The sequence below is a fragment of the Microtus oregoni genome, unplaced genomic scaffold (genome assembly GCF_018167655.1).
Source record: "Microtus oregoni isolate MIOR12 unplaced genomic scaffold, Mior012 000013F_ref0000133, whole genome shotgun sequence".
NCBI lineage: Eukaryota > Metazoa > Chordata > Mammalia > Rodentia > Cricetidae > Microtus > Microtus oregoni.
Genome location: NW_024543072.1, coordinates 46,816,704 through 46,837,504, shown reverse-complemented (window position 1 = coordinate 46,837,504; position 20,801 = coordinate 46,816,704). Strand labels below are relative to the sequence as shown.

Genomic DNA, 20,801 nt, shown 5'->3' with positions numbered 1-20,801 from the left:
ATGTCTTTCTCCACTAGACATAAACTTACAGACTGTCTCCCCAGTGCTTCAGCTTACTGTGGGGACAGAATAGGTTCTTACTACATGTTTGGAGCTTTATTGAATCTGCTTGCTAATTTGGAGTTTCAAAGAGGAAAGATGGGGGTCAGGCAAGAAACTTTTTCTTTTAAAGGTGAAGCCAATAGAGCTAAAGAGCAAAAGGGTGCTTGGGCTTTGATAGAAGCACAGATTCAAATCTCCATCAAAGTGTTTCCGTGGTGGGGGAAGAGACACTGATCAAAGCGACAGATGATGCTATTGAGAAAATTTAATTCCTAAAAGTAGTGTATTGAGGGCAAGGTAGATCAAAATATTTAGTGGGGACCTAAGCTAAAAGAGAAAATTCCATGCAGAAGTCTGTAATTTAGGAAGTCAAACAGATGGGGAAGTTTTCAGGAAGGAAAGCGGAGCTGAACTGAGTCTGTTTCTTTCCTAGGCTGCTAGTGCAATTGATGCTGAAGATGGGCTGCGGTTCATGCAGGAGATGATTGAACTGTCAAGTCAGCAGCAGAAAGAGCAGCAGCTACCTCCACGAGCTGTACAAATTATTTCCCACCCATTTTTTGGCAGGGTAGTCTTAACTGCTGGACCAGCTCAGTTTGGGCTGGATCTATCTAAACATAAAGAGGTATGTGCACTCCAGTACGCATACTGAAATTAAAATCGTAAGTATTTGATTTCTTTGTTTAGTAGCTTCTTGTTTAGAAGTTGGGGGCTGAGTACACATTTCAGTGGCAGAAACACACACTCAGCTCAGACCCTGGTTGTAGTCCCCACAACAAAACATTACTGTAGCATTCAGCCTCCTGCATTTAAATTAAAGCTGTCTTACTATACAGCTGCTGGGGAGATCTCTCAGTTATTAGTGCTTGCTGTGCACACATGAGAGCTGAGCTCAGCCCCAGCACCCACATAAAAGCCAGGCATGTTAATGTGCCCTCTTATTGTTTTGTTTTTGAGACAGGGTTTTTTTTTTTTTTGTTGACAGTCCTGGCTGTCCTGGAACTCACTCTGTAGACCAGGCTGGCCTCAAACTCACTGAGATCTGCCTGCCTCTTCCTCCCGAGTGCTGGGATTAAAGGCGTGCTTCACAACTGCCCCACAAGCATGTTAATGTCCTCTTAATCCCAGCAAGGAGAGGGTAGAGACAGGAAGATCCCCAGTCTCCCCAGCCAGCCAACTGAGGCTAATCTGTGATCTCCAAATTCCAATGAGAGACCCAGTCTCGAAAGGTGAGGTGTATGGCTCTTGATGAATGATAGGTGAGATTGCTGATTGATCTGTAGTTTCTGCATGTACACACACGCACACACACAGAAAGAGAATTCCAGTTCCCTTAAAACTCACTATACTGAAGTTAAATGAGTAGACTGTAATTGAAGAAGATAAAAGATTTAGGTTACTTTTTTTTCCCCAACAGACAAGAGGATTTGTTGCAAGCAGTAAACCATATAATGGTTGTTCAGAGCTCACTAACCCAGAGGCAGTGATGGGGAAAATTGCCCTGATACAAAGAGGACAGTGCATGTTTGCAGAAAAGGCCCGCAACATCCAGAATGCTGGAGCCATTGGCGGCATCGTTATTGGTGAGTGCACCTCTGTATCAGCATATTGATTGCGAAGAGGCGATTGGGCGATTTCCCTTTTATTTTCTAAAATCTTTTTTTTTTTTTTTGATTTTTTTTCGAGACAGGGTTTCTCCGTAGCTTTTGGTTCCTGTCCTGGAACTAGCTCTTGTAGACCAGGCTGGCCTCGAACTCACAGAGATCCGCCTGCCTCTGCCTCCCGAGTGCTGGGATTAAAGGCGTGCGCCACCACCGCCCGGCATTTTCTAAAATCTTATCAGAGGGTTTATCAGGTTATTTTTATTTTGACACCATAAAGGATAGATGATTCAGTGACCTGATAATTGATAGTCTATTTATTTTTCTTGAAAATCCAGATACTGGTTTCTGTATATTAATATCAGTGGAAATATTTGGCTAGGGTATGAGGGTGGAGTTGGAGTGCTGTGAAAATGCCCCGCACCCTTGAGATCTAAAGTCCCCAGGGACCTCCAGTGTACAGCCTTTAGGGACTTCCCTTCCCCCACAGCGTGGCAGGCTTTGGAGCCACAGATAGGGGCTCTGCCACAGAAGGGCAGTGCAGCCTTGGCCAGCTTCACTTGTTTGTGATCTTTTCTTTCTTTCTAAGGAAAGATTTTTTTTTTGCTTTTTTTAAAAATTTATTTTATTGAGCTATGCATTTTTCTCTGCTCCCCTTCCTTTCCCTTTAAGCCCTCTCCCAAGGTCCCCATGCTCCCAATTTACTCAGGAGATCTTGTCTTTTTCTATTTCCCATGTAGATTAGATCCATGTATGTCTCTCTTAGTGTCCTAATTGTTGTCTAGGTTCTCTGGGATTGTGGTTTGTAGGCTGGTTTTCTTTGCTTTATGTTTAAGTGAGTACATGTGATAATTGTCTTTCTGGATCTGGATTACCTCACTCAAAATGATGTTTTCTAGCTCCATCCATTTTCCTGCAAAATTCAATATGTCGTATTTTTTTCTGCTCTGTAGTACTCCATTGTGTAAATGTACCACATTTTCCCTATCCATTCTTCAGTCAAAGGGCATTTAGGATGCTTCCAGGTTCTGACTGTGACAAACAAAGCTGCTATGAACATAGTTGAGCACATGTCCTTGTGGCACGATTGAGCGTCCTTTGGATATATACCCAAAAGTGGTGTTGCTGGGTCTTGAGGAAGGTTGTTCCCTAATTTTCTGAGAAATCTCCACAGTGATATCCAAAAGGGGTTGTACCAGCTTGCATTCCCACCAGCAATGCAGAAGTGTTCCCTTTACCCCACAACCTCTCCAGCATAAGTTGTCATCATTGTTTTTGATTTTGGCCATTCTTACAGGTATAAGATGGAATCTCAGAGTTGTTTTGATTTGCATTTCTCTGATGACTAAGGATGTTGAGAATTTCCTTAGGTGTCTTTCAGCCATTTTAGATTCCTCTGTTGAGATTTCTCTGTTTAGGTCTGTACTCCATTTTTTTTTATTGGATTATGTGTTCTTTTGATGACCAGTTTCTTGAGTTCTTTGTACATTTTGGAGATCAGCCCTCTGTCCGATATGGGGTTGGTGAACATCTTTTCCCACTGAAGAAAGATTTTTTTAAGTTACAAATACTGATAACATACAAGCACCAGTGGTTAGGACTTTTATCCCAGTGGATGTTTTTCCACTGAAACTACAAATTGCCAGCTTTACCCCTGTATCTCAACCTATGAGTTTTGCTATTCCCCAATACTCCCCCTTTTTTTCTCTCTTAACAAGCCATGACTAACAGCAGGAATATATATTTTGTATGTTTAAGGTAAAAAGGCATTTGCATTTAGCAAGAACTCTATAAGACAACAGTTGAGAATTGACCAGGAAAGTCCATTTTCCATTTTCCTTTCCTTAGTTAGAACTCATTTCTACATTGAAAGTACATAAGACATTTAAAGGGCTGGGGTTATAGCTCAGTGGCCTTGCTTTTGATTCTAGCATTGTGAAAGACAGAAGATATGACCACTTAAGTATTAGGATCTGTTTCAGCAAAAACTATTTACTGTTCCTTTTGTTTATTCTACATGGGAACTAAAATGTTGATTTAAGTGAATAAATTTCAATAGTTAAAAAGTTTTAGGAGAAATTGTGTTTAACAACTTAAACCCACATTTAGCAAACTAGGAAGTGTATACCTCAGTTTCAGTGTTGCTGAGACATAGCCACATGGAGTCATATGGATATTGTCTCTGAGTGCTTTGAGTCGCAGAGAATGCGGGCTGGTAGCATTTGCGCTGTGGCCAGTTACAGAACATTTTGCTGACTCCTAACTTAAATCTTTATAAGTGTGTATGTGTCCACATTTGTTTGTATATACATATTCATGTGCACATATGTGTGGAGGCCACAGGTCAACATTAGTGTCCTCCCAACTATTCCACTTTATTTTTGAAGCAGTCTTTCACTGAACCCAGAACTCATGAACTGACTAAATTGACTGGCCAGAGAACTGTGGGGGTTACCTGTTCCCCAGTGCTAGGGTTACAGATGAACATCACCAGGTCAGCTTTTATTTGATCACTTGGGATCCAAATTTGGGTTCTTCTGCTGGTGTGGTGGGCACTGTACCAAGTGAGCCATTTCCCAGCCCCTGAGCCATCCTGTCTGTCATTGGCTGTTTTCACATTGAGACTATTTACTGAAGAATTTATTAGATTTTTGTCACTATAATTTTGAGCATTTCTTACTTACCAAGACTTAAAAACAGAGATCTGAAGTATAAAACAGTGTGGGATGTGTACATCAATCTTAAAAAGTACCTTTGTGTGAAGATTTTCCCAGTTTCTGGGCGGAGTCTTCTGTGACATATAAAGACTGTCAGGTCAGACGTTTTCTTTAGTAGCTGTTGATGCACAATTCTACACTGGGGTCTGTGGAACAACAAAGAGATCATGTTTTTTCTTCTCACAAATTTTAATTTTAAAAAGAAATTTAACATGAGTGTGTGAGACTTCTTTCTCCTAAGATTTTCTTTCTGACAAAACATTTTTTTCCTTTGAATAAATTTGAATTTCATTTTTTTTAACTACAAGGACTAAAAATGCTAGAAATACAACTTACCTTAGGACTCATTTGCCTGCGGGAGGTAATAATTTACTTGTTATTTTAAGAAAGAAGGTGTTTACTGTGTGGAAAGGGATGCTCTTCATTCAGCCGGAGTCAGACACACAGCTGCAGCTGACACGGGCATGTGGACGGAGTCGTCACAGCTGACACCTCTCTCGTCTCTCTCCATCTAGCGCTGTCTGGCAGCTGCGCCTCCTCCCCAGCCCTCCACACCTGCTCCCTCTGTTTGCAGTTCTCAGGGGGCAGCCAAGCCCTCTGGCTGAGTCACTTGCACGGGCTGCACCCACCACTAGCAGAAGCAGTCTTTCTGGGTGGCAGTTGTAGATCCTAGGGGGACTGGAGGCCATCTTTTGATCAATTACTAAGAGAACACATTGTGTTGGCCACTGATTTGGGCCTGTGAAGCAAGTGGTGTGTGAGATGGCGTTGCCATTTTCCTCAGGAAAATGTGTCAGCTAGGAGTAGATGTGATTGGCACTTACACTATCAGAGAATTTAAGTGCTGCTTAGCCAGTGTGAAATAGCAGTATTGTGTAATTCAGCTTATTCCTAGTTAAGTAATCCCTGGTCTAAACATTTCTGATTTCAGAGCATTTTAAGTTTTTGAGTCAGGAACGCTCAAACAGTAACATCCATTACATGAAATCTGAAAGTTTTCATAGTTCTGCCTGTGTGGTCCAGATCACTAAAATCTTTCATTTGTAGGCTTTTCCTTAAACATGTGAAAATATTCCAGTCATAATCAGAAATTTGTGTTCTGTGTTTTCATATACTGTTTTCCTGTGTCAAGTAATTCGTTATAATTTATTGAGAGCCGTTTATAATTGTTATAATTTATTGAGAGCCATTTATAATTGTGCATGACAGTAGAGTTTTTGCTGCTTTTAATTATTTTCTTAGGCTAAATCATAAAATTAGTTGCTCTGAAGATTATATTCATTTTCCTGAAGCCGGGCGGTGGTGGCGCACACCTGTAATCCCAGCACTCGGGAGCATAAAATCCTTACTATCAATAGGAAAAGCAGCAGCAGCAGCAGCGTGTCTCTGCAGCAGACAGACCCCTGACTGCTCTGTTTGTTTTCTGGCCAGATGACAACGAGGGGAGCAGCAGTGACACTGCCCCTCTGTTCCAGATGGCAGGTGACGGGAAGGACACGGACGACATCAAGATCCCCATGCTCTTCCTGTTCAGCAAAGAAGGAAGCATTATCCTGGATGCCATCCGGGAGCACGAGGAGGTGGAGGTCCTCCTTTCTGACAAAGCAAGAGACCGAGGTAACAGCCGGCGCCGCTGCACTAGTCCTGCTGGCCCGGGAGCAAAGGTCCTCACAAAAGTGGCACAGGCTTTCTTTTTTATTTTTAGTTTGCTGGTAAAACAAGTCAAAATTTTAGAAAATGGTTTAGAATTTTTATCTTGGAAATAATAGTAATTTATTATATTTATTTTATTAATATTATTAACATTTATTTTTACTATATCGTCAAATTATATATAACAAATAATAAACTATTATAAATTGCTATTACTATTACAAAATAGTAATAGTAATTTATTATAAATGTAAAACATTTGCTTTGATGACTGAATTAGAATGCTTTTAGAATTCCATTCTTTATGTGTATACAATACGATAGTAACAGTCTCACCAGCAACCTGTACTCTGAGGCCACTGTTGACGGAGGCGTAGAAATGCAGGCCCGTCTCCCTGCTGCTATGTACGTTTATCACATGGGTTTTACACTCCAGGAGGTACAGATGGCTTTGCCTGACCAGCAAGATACCTTAAGAATAGAGAATCTTCCTTGGGCTAAAGGGTTGTTAGTAATTTGAAAGTTATTGGAAACCACTGTGTAAAGGCTTCAGCGTTTTCACACCTGAGGATTTGGGAACTGTGTCTCCATCCCCCTTAAATGAATGGCATGTATAATCTGTAAGGGGTTGTTATAGCCCATAGGGTATTTAACAGATACTCAAAAACTAACTGAATTCAGCATGACTGCCTTTTGAAAAAGCTAACAGTACAGTGCTATTCCAGTCAGTGTTTTGTCTTCTTGTGGCTTTGGTCTTTGAGAGTCTTTGACCTGCCAGTTTCTTGAGAGCAGTGGAATGAATGAGTTGGGTGTGCAAGGGTGTGTAGTCGGAACAGAACACAAATAGGTCCCGATCTTCTTAAACCCACCTATGTACTTGAGTTCTTTTCTCCTGGGGCCCTTTTCAAAATTCTCATCTTTCCTCCTCTGCTGTGCATCAAACACAGGCAAATTAATACTAATCTGTATAACACTTTAATGCCTTTGCTTTCCCCCTGTTTTCTGCTACCATTGGAATTTCAGCAGCAATATTAAAAGGTAAAATGATTCCAAGCTACATTATTAACAGTAGTAAGTATCTCGCATTAATAAACCAATTATATATGTATGTGTGTGTGATACCCACACATACATATATAATTTTGTTTCACTGAATATCATGATAATATATGGCTTAATGCAATTAATAACTTCCATATTCAGTCAGTTGTCCCATAAGTCTTTATCGATCCTGCTATAAATTAATTCTATTAATTATATATTCCATACTCTAGGTGAATTCACTAGTCAATGCCCATGCAAAAGTCACTCTGATAGCAACATCGGTGCATAAGAAATTAATTACTTCGGATCATTTTATTTATATAAAAGTAAAATATTTAAAATATTGGCTTGTTTTATAAGCTCCTGTGGAGGTGAGGGGCACACAGGAGTTAAGACTGTCATTATGGTAAAGAACATGCTCACCACACCAGGAGAAGGGTAGGAAGAGCAGTCAGTTCTACTAGAAAAAAAGGTGCTAAGGAATAGTATTCCCATAAAAACTACAGTAAAAAGACATTACATAAATGCTGCTTTAAAGCACTTTGACAGTCCGTAACTTGTTGAGCTGTTAGTCTTAGAGTGCACCTTTAATAGTAGAAGGGTTAAGGTTTGTGTATGTAACAGCACTCTGAGAACGTACAGCTATTAGCCAGACAACAGGTTATGATAAATACCTATCACTGTAAGAGAAATTCAGTGATAACAGCTCATTCAGATCAACCACTTTCTCCACTCGGGATACTACTCTTAAGAAGTTAAAGTCTGCAGTGCGCATCATTCATTTGTCCCATACCATCACCATATCATGTGCTACACCGGGGTCAGTATGGGCTGACGCCCTGTGCTGCCCAGTCAGTCAGAATCCCATGTGTAGACACACCCCCAGGCGATTGTAGTGCGGCACTTTTTTACCTGCACTTTGAGGGACGAGGGAGGGGACCCGGACGATGGTTCTATCTCCTAGTTTTGGGAATTAGAATTATGTAAGTACCCTCCTGGAATAAGCACCTAATCCAGGCAGCCGAATGTCTTCAGAGTCCTTTGCGCTTACAGGAGATAGAAGCCCCAGACAGTACCCACCTTTGGTCTGATAAGTGTGACTATTAGGATCTGTTATCTGATACTGCCCTGCTATCTGGTGGCAACAGTGTTCAGATATTACACATTCTTCAGAAGCCAGAAGCTGAGGCTCTAGAATTCATCAAGTGGAGATGTTGCTTCCTCAGGGTGACCATTGACACCCTAAAAGTTACATTGTCCGCACCCTGTTCTTGAACAAAACCTTTAACACTGTGTCTCTTAGTGTCTCATTGCTGTAAATTTTGAGTTTTTAAAGATATTTAATAATTCCAATCCTGTCTCCCAAGCAAAAAAGTGTGGGAGACCTTTAAATTGAAACAGTTTGCAATTCAGTTTCCTCTGCTCCTTACTATTATGGAGGAAAGCGTCAGCATTTTAAAGTGGGGTGTATTGCCATGCTTCCAGCCTACAGAACAGGGTTGTGTGCCCCAAAGGCCAGAGACGAATGCTTTCAAGGCTCCTGCTGTATTAGTGTTTGTCTGGTAAAAAGGCAGACAGAAAATGGAGGTGAGATTAAAATGAGAAAGAATCCCATCTTGTAAAGAGCCCTGAATTTAAGCCAAGCAGTATCAGTTTCCAGATAACCCCATTTAAAGTAGGCTGCGATGCTGCAGTCCTGGGGTTGGACTGTGGAAGACTTTGGGAAAGGTCTGATGCCAGTGAGGATGACCATGTACGGGCAGATGGCTGCCTGCCTGGAGAGGCCCAGCCTGCTGTTGTGGGCAGGAAGCCTTGCTTGCCTACCATCCCTTCTCTAAGCGGGCCATGCTTCTGTGTGGATTACCTTACCTGTTTTTCACATCCCTATGGCAAGTTCAGCCATTCTGTACCCAGTTCAGATGCCCCGTCTGTATGACATTTCTTTCTCATTCTTGGCAGAATGTTAGTTTTTCTTCTTCAGTAGTTCAGTGATTCTATTGCACATTTGTTTATTATATAGCTCTTCTCACCTCTGTGAACTTTTCTTTCAGTCAATGTAGAAAGTGCTGGCCAGTGACTGACCGTATAACATTCAAACTCAATTCTTCAACCAGCATTATCTTCCCTTTTATTAGTAAGAACCCTGATGTTTGTTGGGCTTGCGCTCCTGGTGTTTCTGATAGGCCATTTCTGAGTCACTGTCATACCCCCTACACAGCCTGTGAGTGAAGACGTAACAACTTGGCTACCTCAACTCCTTTGAGTCTTTGTTCCTCTCCAAGCGCAGGCTGACTTGGCTGCGGCTGCCTCTGTTTCTTGTTCCTTGGGTTCACAAGCCGAGTAGGCAGCGCTGGCACTTCTGTTCTTCTCATCATTTGTTTATGCCTATGCCAGGAATTTAGAAGCTTTGTTTGGAATATATTTCATATGGTAGCTTTTCCCTTACTGAATTTCAGTTTCATGTAGTTCAAAAACTAAAAGAAGTAGAAATAAGATTCATTTTGGAATCCTATATTCACATATCTTTTTCATAGAGAGTATAAAACTGTTAAATGTGACAACCTTCTGTTTAGGAACATATCTGTAAATTTAATCAGCTCTTATTTTTTCTTCTTATAATTATATAGTATTAAGCAATATGAGCTTTATACCTGTCATAATTTAGTTTTGTAGTTTTTTATTTATATTATGAAAATATATGATTTCACTTTTAATTGTTGACACTTTTATTGAGGAGTTACTGGTACTTGCAGTTACTTTAGTTTTCTTTACCAGTTTTTTTATTATTATCATTAATCTTGGTAGTGTTTCTTAAAATTAGAGTTGCTTAGTTAGGGTTTCTATTGCTGTGAAGAGACACCATGACCACAGCAACTCTTCTAAAGGGCAACATTTAACTGGGGTGGCTTTCAGGTCAGAGGGTTTGGTCCACTATTGTCATGCTGGGCATAGCAGCATGCAGGCAGTCATCTTTAGGCAGCAGGAAGAGAGTGAGACACTGGACCTGGTTTGGGCATCTGAAGCCTCAAAGTCCACCCACAGTGACACACTTCCTCCAACAAAGCCACACCTACTCCAACAAAGCCACACCTCCTAATAGTGACACTCCTCCCTATCAGTATTTGGGGGCCTTTTTCATTCAGACCATCACACTTCACTTTTAATATACAGTCACAATATAAACATATAGGTAATAATTATATTTCTTTTTCATATTTACACTGGTTATTCTGTGATTTTATGGTATTAGCTAAACACCCAGAATAATAATGTTTCTGGGTATAAAGGGGTTTGGACACAAGTAGTCTTTGTTACTAGACAGGCAACCCTGACCTGGGCCATCCTTTTAGACTAGAATAATATGATTAAAAAAGAAACTCGAAGACCTTCTTAGTCTCCTCAACTTCTGGTCGACTAGTATAGTAAGTTTTGAGCTCCCTTTTCTTATCTCACCCCATGGCCCCCTAACTTTTTACTTAATTGTGCCTCTTTCACCGTTCAGAAAACTGAAATGGTAACATAATAAGAAAGAAAATAAGGCATTGCATTAAAAAAGAGGAAAGAAAAAAGTCTCCCTTGCCAAAACAAAAAATAGACACACACAAACAAAAACAAAACAAAAAGCCGGGCTCGTAGTGCAGTGGTAACACTTCTGACTCCAAAACAAAAACCAGAACTGTGCTTGTTACCTTCCTGTCGCTGTGGTGAAATGCCACGGCAAAGGCGGCACAAAGCAGAGTTGGATTTGGGTCACATTCCACAGGGTTTCAGTCCATGATGGCAGCAGGCAGCTGGAGTAGGAAGCTGAGAGCCCACATCTGAAACCCTAACCAGAAAACAAAGACAGTGAAGCTGGACTAGGCTATAAAACTCTGAGAGTTCACCCCCAGTGAAGCACTTCCTTCAGGAAGACCTCACCTCCTAAACCTTCCCAGATCGCACCACTTGTGGGCACCTAGGACCAAGTGTCACTACTCAAGCCAGTGGGTGACAGTTACCCCACCCCAAAACTAAGTATATGAACTTGAGAGAATAAGCATTGCAGGTGTGTGTTCACAAAAACTCCCCTAGTAAGGCAGTCCTACCTGGGAGGGTGACTGTACATGCTCGCCTGTAGGTTTCTTTCCGTCAAGGTTAGTTGGTCTCTGCTTACTTTCTGAAGGAGCCCTCAGATGGTATTACTGCAAGCTTTCCTACATACCTATCTCCCCTATAAAACGTGGAGTTTTTCACTCAGTATTCGTGAATACCGTTTTCTCGTCGGTCTGTAAAATCTTAAAGGTAGGCATGGTGTTAGTTTTCACTAATTTTCTCTCTGGCACCAGGCACAGTGGACACCCAGAGAGTTCTAGCTGTACTGCAGAAACAGGCTGAGCCAGGTGTGGCCTTTGGGTAACAAGGCTGACTAATTACTTTAATGTAGGAATTAAGGAAAGTGTTTCCAGGGCTTTTCTATTTTATATTCATTACAAAAACTTTACCTACTCAGACTCCTAGTGTATTTTAGAATAGTTGTTTCAAGTTTGTAGATATACAGTAATAGTTTTATTAATAATCTTAGTTCTTGTCTTTATGACAATATTTTATTTGATGAGTCATATTAATACCTATAACCGTTCAGTTTTTTTGTTTGAATCTAAATGGATCACTGAGTGGTAATTTCACTCTTTTCAAGAAATAGGATTTTAAAATTTTGCCATGATATATTAAAATATTAAAATATATTCCATTTAGAATGTTCCTGTGTGCAAGCTTTATTTAATGTAGGTATTAATAAATTGTGTGTGTGTGTGCCTGATTGTATGTGCAGGTGTGTATACATGTGCTCATGCGTGTGCATGCACATGGAGATTGTTGGACCCTTTGGAATTGGAGTTAGAGGGGGCCGTGAGACACAGCTGGTTACATGGGTGCCTGTTCCAAACTCTTGTCCTAATGATTGTGCAGCAAGCACACTCAGTCACTGGACCATCTCTAGCCGTGATGCTTATAAGTTATATCATATGTTGAAATTTTTATGCATTTTAGCATTTTGTTTAGTGCTTTTGTCACTAATATTCATCCACGTTAGCATTATGCTATTGGTTGCTGTTACTCCTTTCCTGGAGTGGCTTTTTCGCTGCCATACATTCTTTCTGTAACTACACAGGAATCTGATTGTAAGACCTTGCCTACAGTGCCAATGTTGTCTGTTCTCCCGTGATGTGGCTGCTGCATCTCCTAATGTTGCTGCAAAGTGGTAAGTGCGGTGCACTTTTCAAGAGAGTGATGCCTTGTTTCCTTCCCATACAGACCCTGAAATGGAAAGTGAAGACCAGCCATCTTCTGAAAACGATTCTCAGAGTCAGAGCGCGGAACAGACACTGTCCCTTTCTCAAACAGTTGACTTGGTTGATCAGGAGACCCCTGAAAACCCTCTAGATTCTCACTCAGAGCCATTGTCTCCAGCAGACACTGAAGAAACTGCTGGCTTAGCCCCTTCTGAACAGATACCTAGTTCCACAGAAAGCCTTGAGACTACAAGTCTTGATGGTGAATGTACAGATTTAGATAACCAGCCTAAAGAACAATCAGAAACTGAGGAAGATTCCAATCCTAATGTTAGCTGGGGTAAAAAGGTCCAACCTATAGACTCCATATTAGCAGACTGGAATGAAGACATAGAAGCATTTGAAATGATGGAGAAGGATGAACTCTGACTCTGTAAAGATTCTGCTGGTAGATATTGAAGAAGTAAATTGTGGTTTTCTACATCCTATCCAAGCAGGCGCTCCTGGGAGGCTCTGAGCAGTGCTCAGGCACGTTTTGACTGGGTAAGTAGTTCCCGTAGCAACCTGGAGCATGCTGTGTTAGAGCTGACCTCACCGAAACTGTCCTATCCAAAGAGGAAACTCACAACCCCTCAAATGACGCTGCTGCGTACCCTCAGCTCCCAGGCCAGGGAAAGATGACTGGCCACTCCTGGGTAGACGAGACAAATTCAGCTGATAGGAAGTGGGAACAGCAGTCAGTGCAGCTTCCTAACCGGGAGCTTCACTGCCATGGGTTTGGGGTGGGAAGCCCTTCTGAGAAGATTTGATTGAGTGTTGTGGTGTTCTGGCCTTGCTGCCGTCACAGGAACACTTTCAGTGACCCACGGCCTTTGAAGCAGATGCATTCAGGGTAACAGCTGTTTCTGCTCATTGCTTTCACCTGCTTCATTCAGTGACAGTTGGTCAAGATGACTTGATTTCTTTCTTCTTTTCTCCCAACAATGTCCTCGCATTTAAGCCAAAGGTGAAGCTAGTGTGCTTTTTCCAGTGAGTTTTCCTAAGACCTACTGTGGGGCCAGGAAGAGGGGCATAGAGATACAGTGAAAACTGGTTGCTTGATCCTTGGGGTAAGCAGAGATAAAGAGAAACTATAATGTTGCAATATCAACTTCCCATTGGGCCGTAGGGAAGCTATGGCGACTCTGAATGGGAAGCAGCATTAGCTCCTTGGGGGTAGATTATATGTCTTTTCCAGTTCATTTCTCTTAAGGTGGTTACTCTAGCCATCAGCCTTACTCCATCCCATGTGTAGTATCCAGTGTGAGCCAGAAGGCTCATCCCAAGCCCTGGTCCATTTTCCTATCTTATGGGGAGCCCTGATAAGCCATGGTAGTGGTCTGTAGTCTCGGGGTGACCACCATCTTTCTCCTTTGAAGCTGATTTCTGGCATCACACCTAAGGAGTCTGTCACATTTTCTGTTGAATCATGGATTTAGGTTTGTTTAATTTTGTTTTCGCAAATACTCCTTCTGATGTGGATTTGAAAATTAGCCTCTGGTGACCTGTGTAAAAAACCTAAATAGCCATATAAGTAAAAGAAAGAGATTTTTTTTCTTTTCTTTTTTTTTTTTTTTGTGGCAGTTTGGGCTGGCCACATTTAATTCTTTTCAGTTTTGCTTATTGATAGTTCTACATTGAAATCATGGTTTTATTCATTTTATTTATTTTAAGCTTACTTTAATACTTCTAAAAGAATATTTGAGAGACTTAATTCCTTTTTACCATGGCATTACACAATAACCTTTTTCTAAACCATGGTTTTGAGGTACTGAATAACTTAGACTATATATGGAGCTGTTGAAGACAGCAGAGCTGTATTGTAGTTATGTATATTCATGTACAGTTGTCTTAGGTCCCAGGGAAACATGCCCTTTTAGAAGGGGATAAATACCTGCTTTCAAAAATTCCAGCTCAACCTAATTGGGTCAGTGAGTAAGAAATCTTAAAGAATTCTCTGGGTCATGGGGTAGTATAACAAGTTCTTTATTGGCTCTTAGTTAAACCTGACACCAAAATGGGTATTTTTAGTCTCTCTGCATGTGAAGTTTGGTGCAAGAAGATAGAACCATAATACATAGCATATACAGAAGGGTAGATGTGCTTTGTTTATCAAGAAGATAGAACCATAATACATAGCGTATACAGAAGGGTAGATGTGCTTTGTTTATCTTAATTGCAAAGCTGCCAAAATAGCTGAAGCTTAACTACTTGATTTATGGGACTGGGGCTTGGAGAAAAGGAACAGATGTTCCTCTGATACTTTGATTACAGAAGCCTTATATGTTTTGATTTTGTATTTGTAGTTCAAAGCCATTGTTGTTTAAATCTAACTCTTTTAAGTTATCAAAGCAGCGTAATTTTTTTTCCCTCAAGAACTTAATGGCATGAAGAATCCATACTAGAAAAGGCCAGCTTACTGCCCCTTGCTGTTTTTTGGCCACTAGGAGGCGCTGTTGCCCTTCATTAAGGTTTAGATGAGCCTATTTGTTTTGAAAGTCAAATCCTTTAAAGGAATGCATTTAAGACGTTTTGCTTACTGTCTAGAAGGAATAATACTCAGTTTGTCCCTACCTAAGAAAGGAGATATATGTTCAGCTTCAGAACACAGCATTCTAACTGATTCCCCATTCACTTTCTCATTTGACATACTGCCATAAAGTAATCTTTGAGTTCATTAGAAAATTTTAACAGCATAGATTCCTTGTTTAATTTTTTTGTTGTTGTTTGTTAAAAACTATTCATAGATATTTTATTTACTTGCTGAAGATTCAGGGACTTCTGACCCTGAGTTTAGAAACATCTGGTCTACCTCAGTTAAATGTTGACTGCTTAGAACTAGAGCTGAAATGATCACCACAGCCATAAACTTGTTTGACTAAGAAAGATTTATATAATGTTTACAAATCTGGAATCAAGTGCGGATCTTACCTGAAAGTTGAAAGTTACCTGTTAGAGCAAGTATTTAATTCAGGTATTTTCAAGTTTTAAAACTTGTTTACCTAGTAAAAATAGGTATAGTTTTTTTTTTACCCTTACATAAAAAGTCCATGGAAATTATATTCCCTAATTTACAATGCTTTCCCTCTAAAACTTAAGTGTGAAAGAACTGTAGTTTACTAGATATGTTTGGGGTGGGATATTTTGTTAAGTTTTCTTTTTTTTTTTTCTTTTAACCTATCTAATAACCTTCCAAAAAGAGTATAATTGTTTCAGAACAAATTATTTTGTAATTTTACTTTTCCTTTTTCTTTACAGTGCTAGATATTTTAAAATGAAAAATTATGTGCTCTCTGACTTTAATTTCACTAATGTAATAATTTTCTCGGAATTCTTTTAGTTTTAAATTACCATCACATAAACCTTTCTTATAGCAAAGCCAGCATTTGTTCTCTCACCAGACCCCATGCCAGATTCATCATAAAGAAAGCTCAGCCTAAGTAATTGAAATAGTGCTTATAATTTTAGAGGGGTGGGTAGCATTTAGTAAATATTCCAACTGGTCGTTTTATGCACAAGGCTACAGTCAGAACATAGAAAAAAACATTCTGTGAATGAAACATTGTATGTTCATATTTTATAAAAGACATTTTTAAAAGCCCAATTTACAGCCGTATATTTTCTTATGATGTAATTTATGAAAAAGCTGTCTGTACTAACAGGTGCTGTAACACTACTGTTGTTGGGTTTTATTGTTTGGTGATAAATGTATACAATATTTCTAATGGAAACTATGTACTGTGATATAAAAGTCTGGGCAAATGTATATAATCCTTGTACATAATTGTGTATTTGATTATATTACTGATTGTAAATTTAATAAAACATGTAAATATGCTGGTCTAGTTTTAAATTTTGAATTTTTAAAATCATTGTGCAAATATCTAGAATTTGGTATCTGTTTTCTTTTTGTTTCTCTTTACCACAGGGCAGTGAATTTGGGGGCATTTTGGAATATAGAAACCCAGGCAAACATCATTAGTTCTAAAACTCATAGTGCCTAGTTAAACTAGAATTCAAACTAAATACTAATAATTCTGCGTCAATATTGGTAACATTTATGTCTTGAATTTACTTATTTAATAAAATTACTTGTCCTCTTTTAATATTATTATAAAAGTAGTTTTATTAGTTCTTTTTCTGTTGCTGTATTGAAGACCATGACTAAAGCAGCTTTGGTTCCTGAGGGATGGGAGGCCATCTCATGTAGGGAGTAGCAGCCGGCAGCCGTGGGGACTGAACAGCCGAGAGCACCCATCTAGAACTGCCAGCAGGAAATAGCAAACTGGGGTGGCAGGAGGCTTGAAACATGACCCTAGTGGCACTTCTTATACTAAGGCCACACCCCCAAACCTCCCCAAACAGTGTCACCATCTGAGGAACAAGTATTCAAATGCCAGAGCCTGTGGAGGTGGCACATCTCATTAAAACAACTGCAGCAGCCGTGGCCTTTTCTCCCTAGGGCCCTTTCCCTTCCAGTGTCTCTGCCATGGCCCCGCCCCGCTGTCCCTCCGTCTGAGCAGACACGTTAAAAAGCTGCTTAGTGGCTGTTATCCTTTGTAAGACCGGAACAAGTTCCGAGCATCTGACAGTGCCAAATTTAGTGACTGGGCAGTGGCCGAGAGCACTGGTTCAGTTCCAGAGGCCAGCCTGAGATCGGCCCAGTGGGTCAGCCTCTTCCTAGCTTCCTCAACCCTGCTTCTCCCTCCAGTTCCTGCTTGCCTTTTGACCAGTCACACCCCCTTCCTGCTTGGGATGTCTCCCCTCTGAGATTGAGGGTTGGAGTGAGAGCGTGTGTTGCTGGGTTTTCTGGGCAGTTCGTCCAGCCTCACTGTGTCCCCCACTCTTCCATAACAATGAATGCATTACTGCTAAACAACGAGGCTACTAAAGCAAACTTGGCAGGTCTGTCTACTAAGAGGGAGTTAGTCCTTTAAAGATCAATGAGGAAGAGCAGACATCAGCACCTACCTGCTAATAAGGCATGGGGGCTTACCAGGCCTCACGTGCTAGCTTTGCTCTTCTGTTGGCCTATGATTACTATCCACTCTCTGCAAAGGGAATGCCACCCCTGGGCCTCTTGCTTCATGATCTGTAAGCGAAGGCCCTTTAGCTAGCCTAGGTTAAGGTGGGAGGATTTGTTTAGAAATCCCGTGGTACTCTGTAGGGCAGGTACCTATGCTACCAGCTCCATCTTGCTGACCGCAGCAGGTGATGTTGAGGCCATATGAGGGTTTAGACTACCTAGCATGTGACTTCCCAGAGTCCAGGGTTCCTCATGTGATTGATCAGAGAACCAAAGAATAAACAGACCAAAGTTAAAGGAACTTCAGTCTGGGGGGAGGGCTGTTTCCACAGGAGTCCCTCTGACCTCACCAGCTAGCTGCCTTCCTCCACTTTCCCCGCCCGCTACCTTTCCAGCTTCCTCCATCTGTAGGCTAATCAAAGTTCCCCTTACAGTGTACCCGGACAGCTGATACTACTAGAAACACTAAGCCATGCAGGCACGCTCCTGCCCTGCCTTAGAACTATTAAACTAATTCAGTTCTAGCCTGTCTTTGCTAGTGCCACGGGGATAGACAGCTCCAGGGCCAGATCCCTTCTAACCCACCTTTGAAAGGGTTCTTTGCCTTCAACACAGATGGAAACCTGGGGAAAGGTTTTCTGAGGTGGAGCAGCTCTAGGAATGCAAAAGGCCCAGGCTACTTCACACACCCACATTTTGGTGCTAGGCAACTTTGGGGGAGGAAGGGGTCTCAGCAAAGAGGTTGGCCGTGGAAGCCTCTGGGCAGGGGCAGGGCCATCTTATGTGCATTCACTTCTATGTGCCCCTCTCTGGTTCTTGGCCGCCCTATCCTATGGCTGGGCTAGAGTACCATTTGATTCCTCTTACTTTAAGTCATCATGATTCCAGCCACCCTGATACCACATGCCAAGTGTGCCTGGTGATTTCCCGTTCAGCATCTGTGCTGTGCCAAGCGACCTGGTCCATCTTCCAGCCATCTTGGAGAGGGCATTCCTCTCTGCCAGCTTTCCTCTTTGAGCATGCTTTGAACTAAACATGCTCTGTACATCCTAAACTAGCCATGTCGCCGCCCAGAAGTGCTTTCCATAGCATAGGCTTTCTGAAGTAAATTCACCAGCCATTCGTTGTCCTGGGACGCTTGCTGTTTCGGGGAGCACAGCCTATGCTCTCATGCCATCGGGCAATAGAAATCTCCTCTTGGGTGTCTGGGCTGTGACTTTTGCTTTTACTCATCAAGTCGCGCATTATTGTGTTGAGTTGTTCTACTGCACGACCAAAGCCTTCTTTTTAAAGTGACCTGATCTCAGTCTGTAATCATCATACCCTATTTTTCAGCTTTGTTTACCAGGTTAATGGCACCAGGAACCTATTTCCATTCAGCCCCACCATTTCCCCGAATCAGTATCCCTCCTGGCCTACCTTCTCACCTCACCTAATACTTGAAATGTCTTTCTTCTGTTGAGCTCAATTATATATATATATATATATATATATATATATATATATATATCCCAACTGCCTATTGCTTATGCAATTATACATGAATTGCTTTGGGGCTGGGTGAAATCAAATCCCACTGCTGACCAGCCACACTTAAAAACATGGCTGAACATCTCAGGTGAGAGTCAGTACTCCCTCAAATTCTAGCCACAAATCCCTGATAGATGATGGCACCTGGGAATAAGTTTCATCCTTCCTTCTTCCCAAAGCTCCCACCCTTGTCCCTTAACATTGAAGAAAGCAGACACAAATGAGGATTTAACATTCGCCAATCTTGCTTACCCAGACACATCTGAAGGAATCCCAAGGACTCCCTACCCCCACACTAGAGAATTGGGACCTCAAACGAATCAGATGGAGAGAAATGGAGAAACATCAAAGTCTTAGACTCCACTTGAGCCCACGGGTGAAGGACCCTGGCCCTCTGAGTCCCTGTCCACATGCATCAGGAGCAGCATCATGTGACCTCCATCGCTGAGCCATATGAGCAGAATGCGGATGTCAGGTCACAATAAGAAGTCTCGGCCATTCCTGAAGCCGAGTCGCTCTCTGTCTTATTTTTGTTGTATTCTACTGCTAGTAAAAGTGTAAGCTGGCTCCAAAGGCATGGAGAGGCAGTGGGGGAGAAACACAATATACATGCACAATATAAAACAGCAATACGTATTACACAACAAAATGTTTCTTTCTTTTATAACTCCATCATCTATTTCAGGAACCTAGAAAGATAATGACAAATCCACACATCTCCTTCGAAATACTAGAGAAAAGAATGGAGATTTGGACATGACTAAATGTCTTCAGGTTAATGTTTGATGACAGCTTGATACATCAAGGCAGAGCAATAAAGAGTGATGTGCAGTTGTTACAATGTGTGTAAGGAATGTTGAGGACACGGTTTTCAGTGTTGATTAATGCCATGACAATCTCTTGCCTTTGTTCTCCATCTGTGCTCTGGGAATCAAGACCACTCAAGACCGTTCCAGATCTTGTTTTTAGACTTTATTGTCAAGTTCAGTAGGAATTAAACAAGGATTTCAAAAGCGATGAGGGTTTTGAAAATGGGCCATCTAGATACTATGGGAATGTACAACAGGATTCAGCCCAGGGGAGCAAGACCTGAAGCTGTGATATAGAGACTAAGGTTTCTGAGGTGCCCCAGCTTCAGAAATTAGGACCGTACATCTTTCCAAAGGCTGGAGGGTTTTGATCTATGCTAAGGATTTGGAATTTTGTTCTAAGGGGAGTGAGAAAGTACTAATGGGTTTTACATAAATCATTGGCTTGCTGGAATATAAGTACACTCAGGCACCATTGTGGGGAGTGAGTACAGGGTGGGGAAATGGGAGAGAGGGCGAGAGGAAGAACCATTCACGTGCTGGGGAGAGAGGCAGATCTGAAGAGGCACGGTCAGTGAGAAACAGGCTGATGTAGATAGTTTGCTTGCCACAGGGCCCATGGTGATGTCCAGGCCTGGGCTGCTGCCAAGGGCCAGGTCTTGGTCTGTGACTCAGTCATGGAAGTCTGTGTTGATGTCCACGGCTCCTGTCCAAAAGCAATGAGGATAAGGCTGTGCAGATTTGGACCCACCCCTCACTGACTGAAACACTAGGGAGAACTGACCCTGCGCCTCATCCAGGCAACACAGTAGAGCTGCCCTGGTGGTGTGAGTGTGGATGAGCTGGACCTGTGGGCCCAAGAGCGGGCAAACCGGCTCCGTTCCCTGCTGCAGGCTGTGTTGGGTGAATTAGGCTGGGCAGTGCTGGAGAGCGCCCCCTGGTGGTGTCAATGAGTAGGCTGGGCAGTGCTGGAGAGTGCCCCCTGGTGGTGTCAATGAGTAGGCTGGGCAGTGCTGGAGAGCTCCCCCTGGTGGTGTCAATGAGTAGGCTGGGCAGTGCTGGAGAGCTCC

The 20,801-nt window shown here is 41.8% G+C and overlaps 1 protein-coding gene across 6 annotated transcripts in view; it reads left to right on the top strand.

Annotated features, from left to right (window-relative positions):
* Positions 1 to 16,203, top strand: part of Edem3 (ER degradation enhancing alpha-mannosidase like protein 3) — a 59,376-nt gene extending 43,173 nt beyond the window's left edge. For 2 of the 6 annotated variants that reach the window (XM_041662460.1, XM_041662457.1), the window contains exons 17-21: positions 476 to 667; positions 1,460 to 1,625; positions 5,792 to 5,977; positions 7,037 to 7,051; positions 12,350 to 16,203. In XM_041662460.1, the coding sequence (XP_041518394.1) occupies positions 476 to 667; positions 1,460 to 1,625; positions 5,792 to 5,977; positions 7,037 to 7,051; positions 12,350 to 12,756 (966 nt within the window). In that variant the 3' untranslated portion in view covers positions 12,757 to 16,203. Of the gene's footprint in view, positions 1 to 475; positions 668 to 1,459; positions 1,626 to 5,791; positions 5,978 to 7,036; positions 7,085 to 12,349 lie in introns of all 6 variants that reach the window. The other 4 variants (XM_041662459.1, XM_041662456.1, XM_041662461.1 and 1 more) reach the window with 2 other exon arrangements.
* Positions 16,204 to 20,801: the final 4,598 nt, after the last annotated feature.